Source organism: Pseudonaja textilis, chromosome 1 (genome assembly GCF_049901715.1).
Source record: "Pseudonaja textilis isolate UNSWEBS1 chromosome 1, rPseTex1.2, whole genome shotgun sequence".
NCBI lineage: Eukaryota > Metazoa > Chordata > Lepidosauria > Squamata > Elapidae > Pseudonaja > Pseudonaja textilis.
The window spans coordinates 237196696-237214726 of NC_141990.1; the positions used below are offsets into that span (position 1 = coordinate 237196696).

General features: G+C 35.5%; 1 protein-coding gene across 1 annotated transcript in view; it reads left to right on the forward strand.

The window, feature by feature from the left end:
* Positions 1–12: 12 nt before the first annotated feature.
* The window catches only part of HPS5 (HPS5 biogenesis of lysosomal organelles complex 2 subunit 2), a 35170-nt gene continuing 17151 nt past the window's right edge, over positions 13–18031 (forward strand). The window contains exons 1-13 of the mRNA XM_087920389.1: positions 13–292; positions 2291–2435; positions 4263–4373; positions 5169–5233; positions 5914–6106; positions 6860–6993; positions 8751–8966; positions 9928–9999; positions 11135–11223; positions 12900–13078; positions 14212–14370; positions 14889–15048; positions 16953–17076. Coding sequence (XP_087776515.1) covers positions 2337–2435; positions 4263–4373; positions 5169–5233; positions 5914–6106; positions 6860–6993; positions 8751–8966; positions 9928–9999; positions 11135–11223; positions 12900–13078; positions 14212–14370; positions 14889–15048; positions 16953–17076 — 1601 coding nt within the window. The 5' untranslated portion in view covers positions 13–292; positions 2291–2336. The remainder of the gene's footprint in view (positions 293–2290; positions 2436–4262; positions 4374–5168; positions 5234–5913; positions 6107–6859; positions 6994–8750; positions 8967–9927; positions 10000–11134; positions 11224–12899; positions 13079–14211; positions 14371–14888; positions 15049–16952; positions 17077–18031) is intronic.

An 18031-nucleotide genomic window follows, 5' to 3' on the forward strand; every position in this document is an offset into this window, starting at 1 on the left:
GAGGAAAGAGAGAAAAAAGAGAGCTCGTGCTGTCACGCGCCGGGGTTTCTCTCGAGAGGCGGAGCTGTGGAGCGGCCAGTTGCTGCGGCTGCCTCTGTGCGGGCTTCAGCGGTTGTCTCTTAAGGCTCCGGGTTGCGGAATGCCTGGTCTTTTTCTATAGCGAAGAGCGTTTTAAAAGGAAACGACGCCTTGGTCCTAAGTTGTGACGAATCCTTTTTTGAAAACCGGATTGCCCCTTTCAAAGGCTCTTTCGGCTCGGACTCGGTGCAAATCTGTAGACTGTCAAAGACAGGTATTAGGGGTGGGGTAGGGGTTGAAATGCGTGTAGCTGAAGCCGTTTCTCGCTCACTTGCTGTTTTCTTTTGTATTAATCTTTTCGGGGGAGGAAAGACCGATTGGGACCCCCTAAGCCCCGCTTTTAAGGATACCGTAACAATCGGAGTTGGAAGGGACCTTGTAGGTCATCTAGTCCAACCCACCGCCCAAGCGGGAGACCCTTACACCATTTCTGACAAATGGCAGTCCAATTAATGGCTTTTAATTTTCCTCCATTCTACGTCTTGCGTTTTGCTCTCTTGATTTTGCACGAAAGGAGGTGTTGGGAAACCACAGAGCCGCGTCTTCGATTCACAAGGGATTGTCAGATCTACGTCTCTCTCTGCACGAATATATCGGAGAGTTATCTCGGGCTGTCCAGGCTAAGAAAGAGTCTCTCTCCCCCCCAATCTCCTCCCAGGAAGAGTTACTTCAATTACAGGGGCTTCGTTATATATTCTTAAAGCCACTATTTACTCAGCTGTTCTTTTAGATAATTTTCGGTTAAAAAACAACACAGTGCGGGTTTCTGATCTTCTTGTCTGAATTGTGTTTGATTCGTCTAATGATAAAACTTCGCAAGGTTAAATGATCATCTGTTCCGGGACCACACAGGTGGAGAAAGAAAGGCTGGGGAAGTGGAGTGAGGTGTAACTTTGTTTCACACAATGGAATGGAAGAAAAATGAATGCATAGAAAAAGCATTCTCAAGGTATATTAGCCATGATGAAGACAGATTGTGGATTAAGATGAGAGTTTTAATCACATGTTGAAACCATGGCTGGTAATATTTATCTCAACCCTGACTCTGGTAGCTTCTCTGAAAATGCTGGAGTGATTTAACTTGTACTTTCAGTTCCTGAATACAGAATGATAGAGCAATAGCAAAGCCACTCCTCTGTAGTTCCTAAGTCATTCTGCACCTCCTAAATTTTCTCCCTGCTCCTCCATTCAAACTAGTGCCAAGAGAAGAGTTAATTGTGTCCCCTGATTAAGTTGCCCTATGACTGAAGGGCTTTATATAAAAACTAAACAGTTGGGAAAGGTCCACCAAACACTATGAAAAAAAGTTGGTACATTGGAAACAGACTGAGCAGGAGAGACTGTTGGGTGCCTCAAGTGCAAGTCTCTTGTATGTATTTTTTCTAAACCACAGATAGGGATTTATATGAATACCAGATGTCCTTGACTTACGATCACAATTGAGCCCAACATTTCTGCTGCTAAGCAAAGCAGTTAAGTGACTTTTGCCCCATTTTATGATTCTTTTTGTCAAAGTGAATAATTGCAGTTAAATGAATCTTGCTGTAGTTAAGCGAATGTGGCTTCCCCCATTGATTTTGGCTTGTCAGAAGCCATATGGGAAGGTTACAAATAGTGATCATTATGACCTCAGGACAGTGCCACTATTATAAATACTGTATGTCAGCTACCAAGCACCCAGATGACTGTGATCAGATGACTCTGGAGATGCTGCGGTGGTTCTAAGTGTGAAAACTAGTCATAAGTCACTTTTTTCAGTGCCATTGTAACTTTAAACAGTCACAAAATGAACATCTGTAAGTTGACTACCTGTAGTCTCTCTCTCCATATAATTTGCTAACAAGTAAAAATGATATACTTGACTCAGAATAAAATACAACTCCCCAATGGAACAAGGAAAATAGGCTTTCAAGAGGCAACTGGTCTTGCCATAATCTGACAAGTTTATATCCTCTTCCTGAAGAAGTTGGTTAGTTCTGGATTAGGACAATGTACAAGTTTAACAGCTTGTTTTAAAAATAGGTTTTATCTTAACTCACTACATTACAGTAAATTATTGTGGTTTATGGAGCAAAATATAGGTTAGCACAGATGAACTAGGTTAAAATAGCTGCCATCTGGATGTTGGGTATTTTATACCTTGAGTATCAGCATTGTAAGTTTAGGAAGCCAAATTAACAATATGAAATCATACTTCATGTTTCCCTTACAGAAGGAATAGAAAAATGAAGCAATAACATTTGTAAGAGGCAATTGTCATGGCAGCGATACCTGAATCTTACAGCCATGTGTTGGCAGAGTTTGAATGTCTTAGTCCCCTGCTTTCTGCTCTCAGGCTGGATTCCAGTCGTCTGAAGGTGTGTTTGAGTCACAACTATTTTTCTGCTTTTTCTCCCTTTTTTGATTATAGCTTGACAACCCATATATTAATAGTGTATAATACATTATAAAGCAACATTTATAGTTGTTTGTCACTTGTAGGCAATCATGGTAGTTGGTGTGCAACTGAAACAGTTTTGGACAAATAAAAGTAAAAAGCAAATTATAAAAATAAAAGATAACACTGGAATTAAAGAATTTAATTGCAAACTGCCTGAGGAACTGAAAGGGTAATATTTTGCTCAGATATAACATCTGTAGTTTAGCCAGATTAAATTTTGTTTCCTGTTCCATTTTTCAGCTATGTACTTGATTAATAGCCAGCCAAAATATTTTGAAAGTTAGTTTCACTTTTTATTAGGAATACCAAAACATCAAAATGCCTGTTCATGTTAGCTCTTCACTTTTCAGCTAGAGCTATCAGCAAAGAATGATTTAGCAATTCTTGTAAATCTGCTGTAATTTTGTAAATTAAATTCTGGCTACATTATAAATAATTCTCCACAGTTTTTTCCCCAGTGCATCTTGGATTTAGAAATTGGATAAACATCAAAATTGGTTACAGATAGTCCTCAACTTATGACCAAAATAGACTGTTGAGTCCTCAACGTGTAAGCCTTTTGTATGTAGCTATTCTAAACTAGTCCTTGATTTATGACCACAATTGAGTCCAAAATTACCATTCCATTGCTAAGCAGGGCAGTTTTTAAATAAATTTTACCCCATTTTATGACTGCTTTTGCCACAGTTGTTAAATGAATCACTGCAATTGTTAAGTGAATCATGCACTCGTTAAGTGAATCTGACTTCTCTGATTGATTGCTTGTTATAAGCTGGTTGGGAAGGTTACAAATGGTGACCACACGACCCTGGGATAGTGCAACTGTCATAAGTACATGCCAGTTGCCAAGCACCCAAATTTTGATCTTGAGATTATGGGGATGCTGCAACAGTCATATGTAAAAATGACCCTGTCACCTTTTTCAGTTCCATTGTGACTTTAAACGATTACTAAACAAATGGTGTAAGCCAAGAACTACCTGTACTTAGGACAATTTCAGTCAATTGTCTCTGAGCCTTGTTTGTTTTAACAGTGCATGTTCAACAAACCTGTTTAAAGTTTGGAAGATACAGTAGCTTATTTCATGTTAGATTTTTTGTCTGCAGTAGATTTACAATCACAAACACTGTCTTTATTAATCTAAAAATGAAAGCAGAAGTATCTGAAATTCTGCAGACAGTGGAGAGGCATGCACAATACAAGTTCTTTACTAAGGGTTATTCTTTAACATTAAAACATAGTATGGTGGTGTTTGTGAACTGGACTATTATACCCTCTTTTTGATCAAGGGCAGCATATAGTCATTGTGGTATGTATCAGGATACACCTGGTGAGATGCAAAAGGAAGGAAATGTCTCAAAGTAATGTGGCTCTCTGCCCAGAGGAAAATAATTTTGTCTTCAAACTCTCCATTTTTCATGTTGGTTACCTCCGTACCCTAGCTCTTCTACTTTAACCAGTCTATTACAGTGTTTTTAAATGTTAACTGATCAAAAAAATGTCAGATGCGTGAAGGGGAATTGGAGCTACATAAAAAGCCTCAAGAAGCCACTCGTTTATGGGCAGTGTGTTTTGTGCTAAACAGCTGCTGAGAAGACTTGTGGATTCTAGAATTCAAAATTAACATGGTAGAACTATCTTTCCTGCCTGTTTCTTGGAAGTGAAAGTATGATTAATTACCATATATGAATCAGACACAAAGTGAAGCCTTTTAATAACAACTTTCCTTTTCCCCCCCCTTAAGTGTACATGTATAGGAATTTCTCGAAAATGGTTAGCACTAGGGAGTTCAGGTGGAGGCCTGAATCTCATCCAGAAAGATGGTTGGAAACAGAGGCTTTTCCTCACTCATAAGGTAAGACTGAATTAAACTTGCAGCAACCTTAGTGTAAGAAAGTATTGTAATGGGCAGGAACTGGAAAGGATGATTCAGAAAAATAACAATGAAAGAAAGCAAAATTAATTTTAAAGGTCAAATACAGTAGTTGTTGCTTAATGACTTGTTGCTTAACAACTGTTCCTATTATGATGAAACGCACCCTCCCCCAAATTTATTTTATTTATTTGATTTGTCAGTCACTTACAAGATACAGGTATAAGAATAAACATAGTTTTGAATACATGAGATGGATACTTATAAGAAAAATAAAAAAACAATAGAACAGGGACGGTAGGCACGATTGGTGCGCTTATGCACGCCTATGATTATTACCTGTGATTACCTATGATTGGACTTTAAGTTATAACTGCTGCACTCCTTTCCCCCAATCACATTTCATGTGCTTGGCAACCAGCTCACATTTACCATACTGCATATTTGGTTGAAGTTTATCATGGTCATGTGACCACTATTTATGTTGTTTTTGCTAGTTTTCAGCAAAAAATATATATGTCCATTTGGGAGAATGGATTTGCTACCAGTATTACTTCTTCATTGATACTCTATTTGTATAGCTCATGTCTGAGTTTTTTGAGGATTAAGAGGTTGAAAAAATCCATTTAAACTTTTAGACCTTAGAGTACAAATAAGTAATACCAGCTATTACGATTGGAGTAGATAATTTAAGAAATGTATGTGATGTGGTGGGGGTGTCAGACATTGTAGAAACAGTAGGCTACCTGGGATAAGTCTGATCTTATCTCTTTGTAGGAAGGTGCCATTTCCTGTGTTGCCTTTTGTTTACATGATGAGGATTATGTTGCTGTGGCTACCAGGTAATGAAATATTAATTGAATGATTTATGTACTGTTCATCATGACATTTTGGCAAGGGAAGATTTATTTCAGTGATGTTCATATATGTGTTGAGAAAAATGAAAGTGAAATGAATGTTAAAATTAGAGGTGTCCACTCTTTTTTCCAGGCTGCTCATCCATTTAACTAATAGCCTTTTCACTTAATAGTATATTTAGAACTTCAGATGCTCCACTGTCCTACCACTCATTTGTGTGCATGGGATGAAGAATAAATATGTACACTATCAGCTTGTCCTGATATCCAAAAACATTGAATGCTGTGATCAGGTCTGACTTGCAAAATATCACAGGTGGAATATTATGACAAATAAGGGGAAAGAGATGAAATACTTAAATTCAAGTGTCAAACCATGGTTTGTCAGAACAAGGTTAATATTATTTGTCCTTCAAAGTATTCTATCTGTAAATAACATTTTGTTTGTTTAGTGGGATCCATTGGAGGAGAATTGCTAAGAGAAGAGGCATACAACCTTTTTTTTTGCAGGGGCTAACTTTCAGCTGGCAGTGGAAGGGTTTGAAATGACTTCATTTTACAATTAACATTTGACCTCAATTGTGTCTTTTAATATTTATTGAATATAATGAATGCAATGTAATGAATAAATGGTAGCTTAAAAATAATAAACTTTATTTTTACAGTCAAGGCCTTGTTGTTGTATGGGAATTAAATCAAGAGCGTCGTGGGAAGCCAGAGAGGATTTATATCTCTTCTGAGCACAAAGGCAGAAAAGTAACAGCTCTTTGTTGGGATACTAATGCACTCCGTGTTTTTGTTGGTGATCATGTGGGGAAAGTGTCTGTGATCAAGATTAATTCCTCCAAACAGGGAAAGGTATATTTTCTTACTGAATTTGGAACATAAGAGCTAAGCGTTAGTAAGTCTTAACAAACATTAGCAAATCTTAACAATCAGGATTTCTGATCTCCAAGATACCAATGTCTTTAAAGAAAGCACAAGCTGCAACATTGCAAGGTTAATAGGTTAATTTTTTTGACGGATCTCCCCTTTATTCTCAGTTTCAAACCCAGTTTCAAACCCAGGTCTGATGATAACTGCCAGGGTGAAATAGATTGCTTCCATGATGAGCAAAGGAGGTCATTTGTGAATTGGGATATAATGGGAAACTCTGGTTTATGGTAGACTTTTTGGTTCAAATTCATTGGAGCCAAATTTGACAGTTTGGATTAAAAACACACACATAAAAATACATTTTGGGTTATTGTGGCATCCTTGTGGAGGATCTGTTTGTATTCTGAATTGTTTAAGAAGATAATGTCAAATGATGACATCAATCAGTCAAGTGCAAAGAAGCACTGCATACTCATGCACTGCATTCTCTTTCCCCCCAGTTCATATTAGTATTTAGAAAAATGTTTTCACTGATCCTTAGATATTAATGACATGCAGTTCCAGACATTTGAAGTGTAACATGAAATGCATCTAAAAAGATTAATTATATGTAAGTTTTCTTTTGCTTTTGTTTTCTTGAACAATTTAAGTAATTTAATTTTGAAACTCCTGTTCTCTATGAATGGATTTCTCAGGCATGAAAAATATTAGTGCATTTTCATTTTTTTCCTACAGGCTGCTACTGCATTTGTGATGTTTCCCATTCATATTATAACCACAGTTGATTCTCGTGTGGTTCAGCTTGATTATCTGGATGGCAGATTGCTTATCTCTTCTCTTACACGCTCTTACTTATGTGACACAGAGAGGTAATTAAAATATTATTGATTACTGTCTGAAAATTTGATGCCATACAGGTAATCTGCAAGGCAGCTTTGAAAATAATATCTTGAACTTAGAAATAAGAGCATATATTTCTGTCACACATCTGAACGTAACATTAAATTATATGCGTTAGATCAAGGATCTCAAACTCAAATTGTCATGAGTTCTAGACGAGGACTAGTTAATTAGCATGAAAGCTACAACATTTTCATGTCTTGCATACATTGAGGTAATAGTTATAATTATTGAAAATAAGGAATATCATAAGATATAAAACATAAATATTTTAAATTGCAGAATAGAGCTGAAACATATTGTTTATTGTGATTACTTAGTTGGCAGCAATCTAGTTAATTAAAAATGAACTAGAACACATATATAAATCTTCTTTTACTTTTCTTCTTGTTGAGCAGAGATCTTTCTTTATTCCCTCTCTCTTTGTTAGGGAGAATCCTCCCTCCCTCCCTCCACTGAGAGTTTTTGCTTGCTTGTTTTCCTGCTTCCTGCTCACATTCTCAGTTTGGGTGGCTAGATTCACAATTGGTTTATAATTTCCTAGAGAATTTAAAAACAACAGTGCAAAAATAAAATGGTTTCAAAATTAGATAGATAAATATAATTTCAATTAGCGGGCTACCCCTTTTATTTCTAGCCATCTCTGGTGAGGATAATTGTTTTAATATAAGAACCTTTCCTTCATTAGATTAATTAGCAGCTTTCAATTAATACTTGAAAAACTCTACAAAGAGGGAGTGCAAGTAGTCCTCGACTTACAACTGTTCATTTAGTGACCATTTGAAGTTACAGAGGCATTGAGAAAAGTGACTTATGACTATTTTTCACACTGTGCAACTGTTGCAGCACCTCCAAAATTTGGACGTTTAGTGACTGGCATTTATTTATGACAGTTACAGTGTCCTGGGGCCACTGATCACCTTTTGCGATCTTCTGACAAGCAAAGCAGTGATTCACTTAACAACTGTGGCAAGAGATGTCATAAAAATGGGGCAAAACCACTTTCTTGTTTAGAAAAGAAATTTAGGGTTCGATTGTGGTTGTAAATTGAGGATTAGCTTTTTTACTTTAAAAGCATAGTTGAAATTGAAAATTTGCTGTTTATAATATTCTCAGAATACTATCTATTTTATATAGTAAATTTTATAGCCTTCTGATTTGTTTATGTTTAGTTGTAATCTTCAGACTGTCAAGGCTTCTACATTATATAACCCTGAAGTATGCTGATTCAATATGTTACTAACTTTATTTCCAAGGGTTTCAGATAATTTACGAGGCTTTTTATTTATTTTACTCTGGCCTCGCTCTGTGCAATCCAAGATAAAATTTCACAAACAATTTGCTTTAGAGATTGTGCTCCAAAAGAGAGTAAATATAATAAAATTTGCGTAAGCTCTGGCTGCCTCATCCTTGACATTCCCCAGAAGTCAAGCCAAGATAGCACAGGCAAGTTCTGATATTGTTCCTGCAAGTTGTTCAATTTTCAGGAGTGCCTTTTGGTACTATAGCAAAATGAAGGTTAGGGAAGGAGACAGGAAAGCCCTATTAACCTAAAGGACTTTCATTTTCTGCTGTTGGGTATAATTCCTTGAATTTTATAAGATAAAAAATAATCTACTATATATACATCTTAAAATATGGAGCTGTGAATGCCTTCAAATCTTTGGGGATTTTTAATAATGTTCAGTAAATTTTCTTCTACATTCTCTTGTTTTTGGTTAAATAGGGAAAAATTTTGGAAGATTGGAAATAAGGAAAGAGATGGTGAATATGGAGCTTGTTTTTTTCCTGTTGGAAAGAGTGGGGCCAATCAACAATCATTGATATATTGTGCACGGCCTGGTTCACGGATATGGGAAGTGAATTTTGAAGGGGAAGTGCTGAGTACACATCAGTTCAAACAGTTGTTGTCATCACCACCTCTTCCTGTTATTACTATCAGGTATTGATTCTAATGCAACCATGGGATGTGAAGGCTTGAAATCTAGGGGGTGTGCCAGGTTTGTTTAATACTTGGAGAGGAATTCATCAGCGTTCCAACATGTAAGTTAAAGTGAAGCTGAAACAAAAATCTAAAGTGATCAGTACAAATTCTGTCTGACTTTGATATAGTCATTCCAGTGACATATATACAAGATCATGAAGATTATGTAGAGGTGCCTTTAAAGTGATGCCACTTTGAATTGCTTCTGAAATTTATCTGCTGATTCACATAGGAAGAGATCCACAACAAGTACCTTTTCAGACCAATACATTTCATTAAAAGGCAGAAGCTTTGGTGAGTATGGCTCACATCAACCACCTGGTGAAGTGAGGTGTAGCTTACAGAAGCTTACACCTTTTAATAAAATGTGTTTGAAAAAACTGCCGTACTCCTCTTCCTTCTTTGTGGTATCTGTCCAGAGAATCATTTAAGAAAAGTGGTTTGAATAGGCAGGCAAAGATACCCTGTCTGAACTAATTTTAGTGATATATCACAACTTATTATATAGAAAATCTTGACAATATCCAATTGTAGAAACATTGCCAGAAATAGATTTATGTTGGGTTGACATAGTGCCAAACTTTCAGATATTTGTCTGAAACTGTCTACAAAGTATTACTTGTAATATTTTTATGGGTAACATTTGTACATAATATTCTTTCTATTGTTATAGACAAATACTTTAAAATAGGAAAAGTATGTTTAGGTGTTTGGGCACATTCTAAAAAATAAGGTAAAGTTTGGAGTAAAGTAAATGAATAGGTTCAAGAAAAGAATTTAAAATAAAGTTATTCAAAACTATAAGCAGTACCGAATCTTCAGCTTGTTGTGATTTAACAGATTAATTCTGAAGCATGAAATAAAACTGATGCAATTAGTAGAACTAAACCCTAATATACATAAATGTGTTTTTTTAAAGGGAGGATCCAGAGTATAATGTTTCTGCATGCTCTCCTCAGTCTTTGGCATTCCCCAAGCTGCTTTATTTAAGGTAAATGTAAAGCAACATTTTTATTTTTATAAATTGAGATTTCTTAAATTTTTATTTGATTTATCTCTTTTGCATATGTAAGAATTGTATTTATATGTCATTCATCTCCAAATAAATTTTGTATTATCCCCCAAACAATACTGCGATGTTAAAAGATAGTGACATTTCACATATTGGTTTAATCCAGGGGTGTCAAACTCACGTCACGGCAGCATTATGTGATGTATTGGGACTTCTCCCCGCTTTGCTAAACCGGGTGTGGGCATGGCCAGCACATGATGCATCCGGCCCATGGGCCAGGAGTTTGATAGCCCTGGTTTAATCTATGGTTTTCCTCCAGTGTTTATCAAATAAAGGAAAACTGGCTGGGTTTGCAAACATGCAAGCTGTTAAATCATGGCTTATTTATTGGCTCTTGTAATCCTGTATTTACAAAACATAATAAATAAATCCTTGTACACAGCCAAAAGCCAAATAAAATAATCTTATGGACTTGCAAGATGTACGAACAGAGATAGTAATTGTTTAAAAGTCATACTGTTTTCTTATCAGAATCGGGATTTAATGGATTAATGTACTGTTCTATTTAAGTGTCACATAATGAAGATTTAGAACTACGCTGCCATAGGAGCAATTTCTGTGAATTTTTATGACGCACAGAAACTTCTGCTCCTTTAAATGCAGTAAAAACGTTCCTTGCCCTAACAAGTATGATGAGTGCGGTGTTGTTTCTCTGCTGCAATCTTAAACAAGTGGCTTATCACATTATATTTTCATCATCTATGCTTCTTTATGTGGAAACAATTTTTTATTTATTTTATTTTCTAATTGATAGAGCCTCATGAGAAAGTGACTCTGGGCTGCCTACAACAATTCTTTGAGTTCAGTGGGGGGATTTGCAGATTAGAGGGCAGGTGAGAACAAATTTTAGGCTTTTGGATAAGCCAACCTTACTGTTTGAGAGAAAAGAGTCTCTTTCCCTCTACCTGTTTCTAAGGAAGTGAATGCTTCCCATCATGCAATGGCAATGTTCCTATTTTGAATAGTCAAAAATTAAGAATAGTATCGGTGAACAACAAACACAAAACATTTTGGCCACGTACATTTTCTTTACAAGCATTCTGTTTCCTTACAGTGAGCACTGTATAATGACGTGGACAGAAAGAGGCATTTATATTTTCATTCCTCAGAATGTCCAAGTTCTCCTCTGGAGTGAAGTGAAAGGTAAATGTAGAGAAAAATGCTTTTATGCACACTTGAAACAATGTCAGTGAAGTTTCACTGTGCCCAAATATCCCCCTACAAAAGTTTTAAGAATTTAATCGTATGACAAATCACAATTTAATACAACTCTGTTTGCTGTTGTGACGGGGAAAAGCACCTTTGTGGCCTTTATAGCATTTCTCTCAGTCATGTGTTTGCAATTAAGTCAGTCAGTATGCATTGTCCTGTACCTCACCCATTTTTTTTGTCCCTCCTCCAGATTGCCTAAACATTACAGATAGTTCTTGACTTACGACCACAATCGAGCCCAAAATTTCTGTAGTTAAGTGAGACATTTGTTAAGTGAGTTTTGACCCACTTTACAACCTTTCCTGCCTCATATCTGCAGTCAATAAATTAGTAACATGATTGTTAAGTCAGTCTGGCTTCCCCATTGATTTTGCTTGTCAGAAGATTCCAAAAGGGGATCACATGACCTTGGGACACGGTCATAAGTATGAACAACGGCTGTAAGTATCATAAGTAGATCATAAGTATGAAGAGGCTGCCAAGTATCAGAATTTTGATCATGGGACTGCTACAAAGGTTTTAAATGTGAAAAAGAGTTGTAAGTCACTGTTTTCAGTGCCATTGCAACTTTGAATGGTCACTAAATGAACTGTTGTAAGTTGAGAACTATCTGTATGTCTTCCTGAACTGTTTTTCTCTTGTGCACTGGAGTCTCTAAAATTCGCTGATTACAGAACACCTTAATTGATTAGAACACTGACTGGCTCTCAGCTGTTTTCTGAAACTGAGACCCTGATCAATTTCACACCTTTTTCTTTGCCTCCTAAACATTGAGCTACTAGGCAAACAGCCTTAATAGCACATTCTTTTCTATTTGTGATTTCTCTCTGCTTACTCTCTTTAATCCCTTCCTCTCCAATGAACGTAAATACAAACATCATTTTTTTTCTTGCTAATTATCCCAGGCCAGGAATGAGCATTCCGTAGGGTGAGGTTTGTCCTTTTACCTGGTTCCCTCATGACTCAGATTCTAGGAATCTTCTCCACTGTTTGGGCCCACCCTCCTGCTGTTTGGGTTTGTATCCTTCTGATGCTGTCAAGCAAAGGAAAGCTGAAGTAAAATCATAAGATGGTTACAGTCACATGACTTTTCACTTAGAGGCTCCTTCGCTAAACGGCTGACTTGCCGATCTTAGTTGTTATCGCTAAAGAAGGAGTACTATACCTATATTGTGTCTTGTAAACTTGTATCCTAACAAATGTATGCAGACATATATGGCAGGACTCTATGATTTGCAGTTCTTATTTGAACAGAGTAATAGTGATTGACTTATTGCTGGTGATCTTCCCTTTCCTTTTGCTTTCTCTTTTATTTATATTTCCTTAAATTATAATTAATTATTGAATTATATAAAGGAAGTCTTCCCTTTAAGAAAAGAAAAAATAATCCAAATTCTGTATTGAATAACTGGGATAATTTAGATATCTCCATAGAAAATTGTCTGTTTCTGACGCAGGACAGATATGCTATCATCTTATCCTTCACATGCCCGTTAACAACATTTTAAAGAGAAGAGTAAATTTATTCTTAATTATGATGTACGTGCAGCATTTGAAGCTGATTTTGAACTAAAGTTTTGTCTAAAGTTGTAATATTTTCTTTCTAGACATCTATGATATTGCAATATATAAAAATGAACTCTTCTGCTTACATACCAATGGAAAAGTCTCTCATCTCTCCCTTCTGACAATTGAAAAATGTGTGGAACGATTGCTTAAAAGAAGCTTTTGGACTCTTTCAGCCAAAACGTGCTGTCTTTTCCAGAATTCTATTGTTTTGTGTCGGGTAATGTTGTTTTTATTCACTGTTTAATATATTCATTTTATTTAAAACAATTCTGATATCTTTTTTTACAATACAAACCTCTTGCTATGGTTTTTAAATTAACTCATCTTAAGGTTTACAACTGGCATGGTGGCTCAGCGATTAAAGACACTGAACTTGTCAGCTGGAAAGCTGCCAGCCCAATTTTGAAACCTGAGTGCTGAGTAATGGTGAGAACTCCCATTACTCACTTCCATTCTTGCCCACCTAGCAGTTTGAAAGCATGCAAATGCAACTAGATAAATAGGTACCACTAGGTGGAAAGATAACAGCATTCCCCCCAACTAAGAAATGCAGGTGAACACCATCCTCTAGAGCCATACATGACAGGCTTGTTTCCCCTGTGTCTCCTTCAGACTCTCTAGGGCAGGAATTTCAAACTGGCGGCCTGCAGGCCAGATACGTCATGATCAGGCCACATCCATCCTGGCTCCGCAAAGGCAAAAAACATCATGAAACATCACGATACGTGATGCAATCGAGTTTGAAATCCATGCTCTAGGGATTTCAAGATCCTTTTGAAATGGGATGGGTATTTCCCAAGCATATAGTGGGTTATTTTTTGTAATACTTAGAATTTTCATCTTCATAAATTAAGATGATTTAAAGTGGCTTGTGTTTGTTCAGTTCATTACTTGATCTTTCTAATTTCAATTTTTAGTAATGCAATTTTATTGTTTCTTTAATATCTTCAGTATCAGATACATATCATTTTAATCCATTTGTTTCCTGTATGTTAACTTCCAGTATAATTTTACTAAAAATCTATATTTTATGCTGGACAAGAACTCACTTTTCTCTCTTGTGAGGAGATTGTGAGTCCTAGTGCTACCTTAAGCAATAAATCACATTGGCTCTTGGAATTAAATTGGAATTATTAAACTATAATGTAATAATAAATATACCAGTGTTAAATAATTAAGTCATAAGCAATAATTTATTAATAATGATTATATAAAGAATAATCTATAAATTGGAATAATTTATAATTAATGAATGTGTAATATGTTTCCCCAAGCAAATTTAAAACTCTGCTATAATTTTATAAAGCCTTGATGATTTTTTCCTCAGACGTTCATTTTGTGCATTGTTAGGCAAGAAAGCTTCTTTCTGTAGATAAGCTGGAACATTTGAAGTCACAGTTGGATCTGTCAACAGAAACTGATCTCATTACTCAACTTGAAGAACTGATCTCAAAACTTGAGCCTTTAGATTCTGCATGCAGCAGCAGAAGAAGCAGTATTTCTTCACACGTAAATATCTTCCTATACATTTTTTCACTATATGTGTTACATTGTATGTGTTAGGAAGTTGTCATACAGTATGTATTGCAATTTTTTAAAATTGAAACTACTGTTTGGCTTGTATGTTTTATCCCAAGAGTGTCTTAATTTGACAGAAAATTACAGCATAGTATGATTTGCAAAAAATCAATATGTATTTTGCCTTTAATAAAAGTTCTCTGGGAAGTCAACAATTTTTCTTTCTGCAAATAACCCTTGCCATAATAACACTAACAATGCACTTACTATATTTACTTGTGATGTAATATATGTGTTTGAGACAGTGCTATAATTTTGGGCTGTAGAAATGAATACTAGCCCCGTCTATACATTTCATTTACTTGGAAAGTTAATCATGTAATTTTTCTTGTTAAAATCTATAGGCCTTTAGAGTAAGTTGGCTTTGTTTTATCATAAAATAAATGTTTTGATCTACGTTTAATTCTGTAAGAGGCAATACATAGTTTATATTGTGGTTTTCTTAACAGGAGAGTTTCAACATATTAGATTCTGGAATTTATCGTGTTATTAGTAGAAGAAACAGTCAGTCTGATGAAGATTCTTGTTCCTTACATAGCCAAACATTATCAGAAGATGAAAGGCTGAAAGAATTTCACATACAACAAGAGGAAGAACAGCTTGAACATGGTAATTTAAATGTTTGTTGGGTACGTTTATAAACATGCATTTGGATATGTTTTGATTACTTGGAGAACATAGTTGTTCTAATTCCAATAATTTGGCATTATTTGGGCTGTATATAAATGACATTGAATTGACTCAAGATAGGATTGCATTGATTTTGAATACTAATTTCATATTAAAACTAAATAAAAATGACAGCATTCTATGCTATTTTCATAAGTGTTCACCCATATGTTTTGTCTCCTTTTCTTACTTAGCTATAAGTAATTCTGAATTTTAATGATCTGTCAGAAGTTAGCTGATTAGCTAATTAAGTGATGAGCTTTGCTCCATTGTACCAAAGTAGAATATGCTTTCTTTCATTTTGGCTTAGTGTGCTATGTGAGTCTAGCCATTGTGGTTTGTAAATCAGGTATATGTGAATCTGGCCATTATGGCTTATGAAAATATCATGGTTTAAAAATTAGACATGATAATCTGACACATGATACATTACAATATATCAGAGAATCTACATTTGGAACTGCTTCCCTTTCTTATTAATACTTATTAATAATTATACTTATTAATAACCTATTGCTTTCATAAACAGGTCTATTATTTATTTCATGTGGTGTAACAGAATATACCATTATTGTGTCTTAAAAGAGCCTTTGTTTTTATAATTATGCTGCTGCTTCTTGTTGGGAAATCCTTGTGAGGTCTAGCAGCCAGAATATGTAGCCATGACAAAGTTACGTTGCCCTGGGGTGTCCCATGAGGAGACTAGTCTGCACTGCACCCCAGTAGGTCTATGCAAGATTCATAGATTGGCAAAGAACTTATTGATTCTGAAGAACCTTGGCATGTAATGTTTTTTTATGGACCATGCTGAATGAGATTAATATACTGTAGAATTGTATATATTGTAGGAAGAGAATTGTGTTACTTTATCATGGCCAAAAGGAATCTAGTAGCATCTTGTTAGTTTAACAAACTTTATTAAGAGATATAAGCTTTTATGAGCTGCAGCACCCGGATATTATATAGTGAATGTCAGTTCACAAAAGCTGTTTTTTTTAATAACATTTGTTGGTCAGCTATCTTTTGCAGTGTTGTATATATTTGAGTTATTTGTCATATGGCAATCTTAAGTTGCTGAATAGAGTAAGACCACATTTAATTTATATGTTGTGTTTTGTGAGCACTTTGTAGTAATGTTGAGAATACGTGGCTGCTTATATAATATGTCAAGGAATTCTGTAGCTTTCTCATCCAAGTAATAATTAGATTTGACTTGACTAATTTTCAAACCAAGATAAGGCCAGATATGTGCTATTACCTTATAAGCTATTATATATTATAATTAATGTGAAAACTCACTGATAACCAAGTTATGCATGTTTCTATATAAAATTATAGAAATTGAATTTATACAAATTCATTTCCTTATAAAAAGGGTAATGGAAATATTTTCTATTTTTGTTTCAGTTAAACCTATTCCTTCTATAATATAAAAAGTATTTTAATAATTGGTGGGCAAATGGCATAAATTATAACATGAAGAAATTACATTCCTGACATTTTTCATTGTGAGACTTATAAAACTGAATGAATTCTAGCAGAAAATCCTATTGATTTTTTCCTATTGTGGTTTGTCATATTCTAATCATACCTTCCTGGGTGAAAGAAGTTTCTCAGATCTCTATATTCTTTGGAGATTCAAAATGATTGAGCTGTTTCCATAGTAATTTTAAAAGGTGACAGTTGTGGCTGGGGAATTTTAAAAAAAAATCTATTTCAATCTGAAAAAAACTAATGGGGAATGTCATGTAGCCCTTCCTAAACATTATAGGCAAATCACTTGACAAAATTCCTAAATGTTGTTGTTTTATGTTATGACTTTACATTTTAATTTTATTCATTAGACAGCATATCTCATGCTTCTCTGGTGGTGGACAATGTTCGGAATGAGACATTTCTTCCATTCAGTATTCCATTGTCATTCCGTTCCCCATCTCCTCTCGTCTCCCTTCAAGCTGTTAAGGACAGGTAAAATTGTGTGTAAATTAAATTTATCCATTACATCATTTGTTTTGGTTTAATTTCAACATACCATATTAATCCATACCTTTTTTTTTCCAACCTAGCTTTCTACTTGCCCAAAGCTAGTTAACAGAGACTCAAATATTTCTTTTAAAAATGTCACAGTAGTGGAATGAGCAGTGGACTTCTCCAGGATGTATTTTACTTATGAGTTTCAAGATATCACTAAGTAGTTTAAAAGAGCCGTGATGGCGTGGTGGTTAGAATGCAGTATTGCAGGCTACTTCTGCTGATCATGGCTGCCAGCAGTTTGGCAGTTCGGGCCTCACTGGCTCAAAGTTGACTCAGCCTTCCATTCTTCTGGGTTTGGTAAAATGAGGACCCAGATTGTTGGAGGCAATAGGCTGACTCTGTAAACTACTTAGAATAGTCTATAAAGCACTGTGAAGTGGTATGTAAGTCTATGTGCTATTGCTATCTTGTACCTTTAGGAAATATAGGGTTTAGAATCAATAATTGGCCACTTCCTTCATGAGAAGGTGCCTGTACTTTGCATCAGTTTTTCTTGGTTGTGACAAATTTCAATGGCTCAACCCTGTCTTGAAACTCCATACAATTTAGCTGGTTTTCTTTGGAGCAACTTGTTTAGTTGGCGACAAGGGGATTTCCCCACTCACACCATGTGGTTGCCTAAGTATAGACTTTCCACAATCACCAACATTTTGATTAAAGGCTTTAAGAGAAAGGACTGTCCTAACCACAAGTACCTCAGGGTTTTTAGAACAAGCTGACAATGGTCTGTGGGAAGCACTAATTCACCTGACTTGATTAAGACACTCCTTCACCAGATCGTGAAAAAGTTGCACAAATTAGAGAAGTCTGTGTGAACTATATGGTATGAGTAAAGCAACTTCCTCCATCACCGGCAAAGCAAATTGCCTTGAAGAGCAAGATCTTCTGC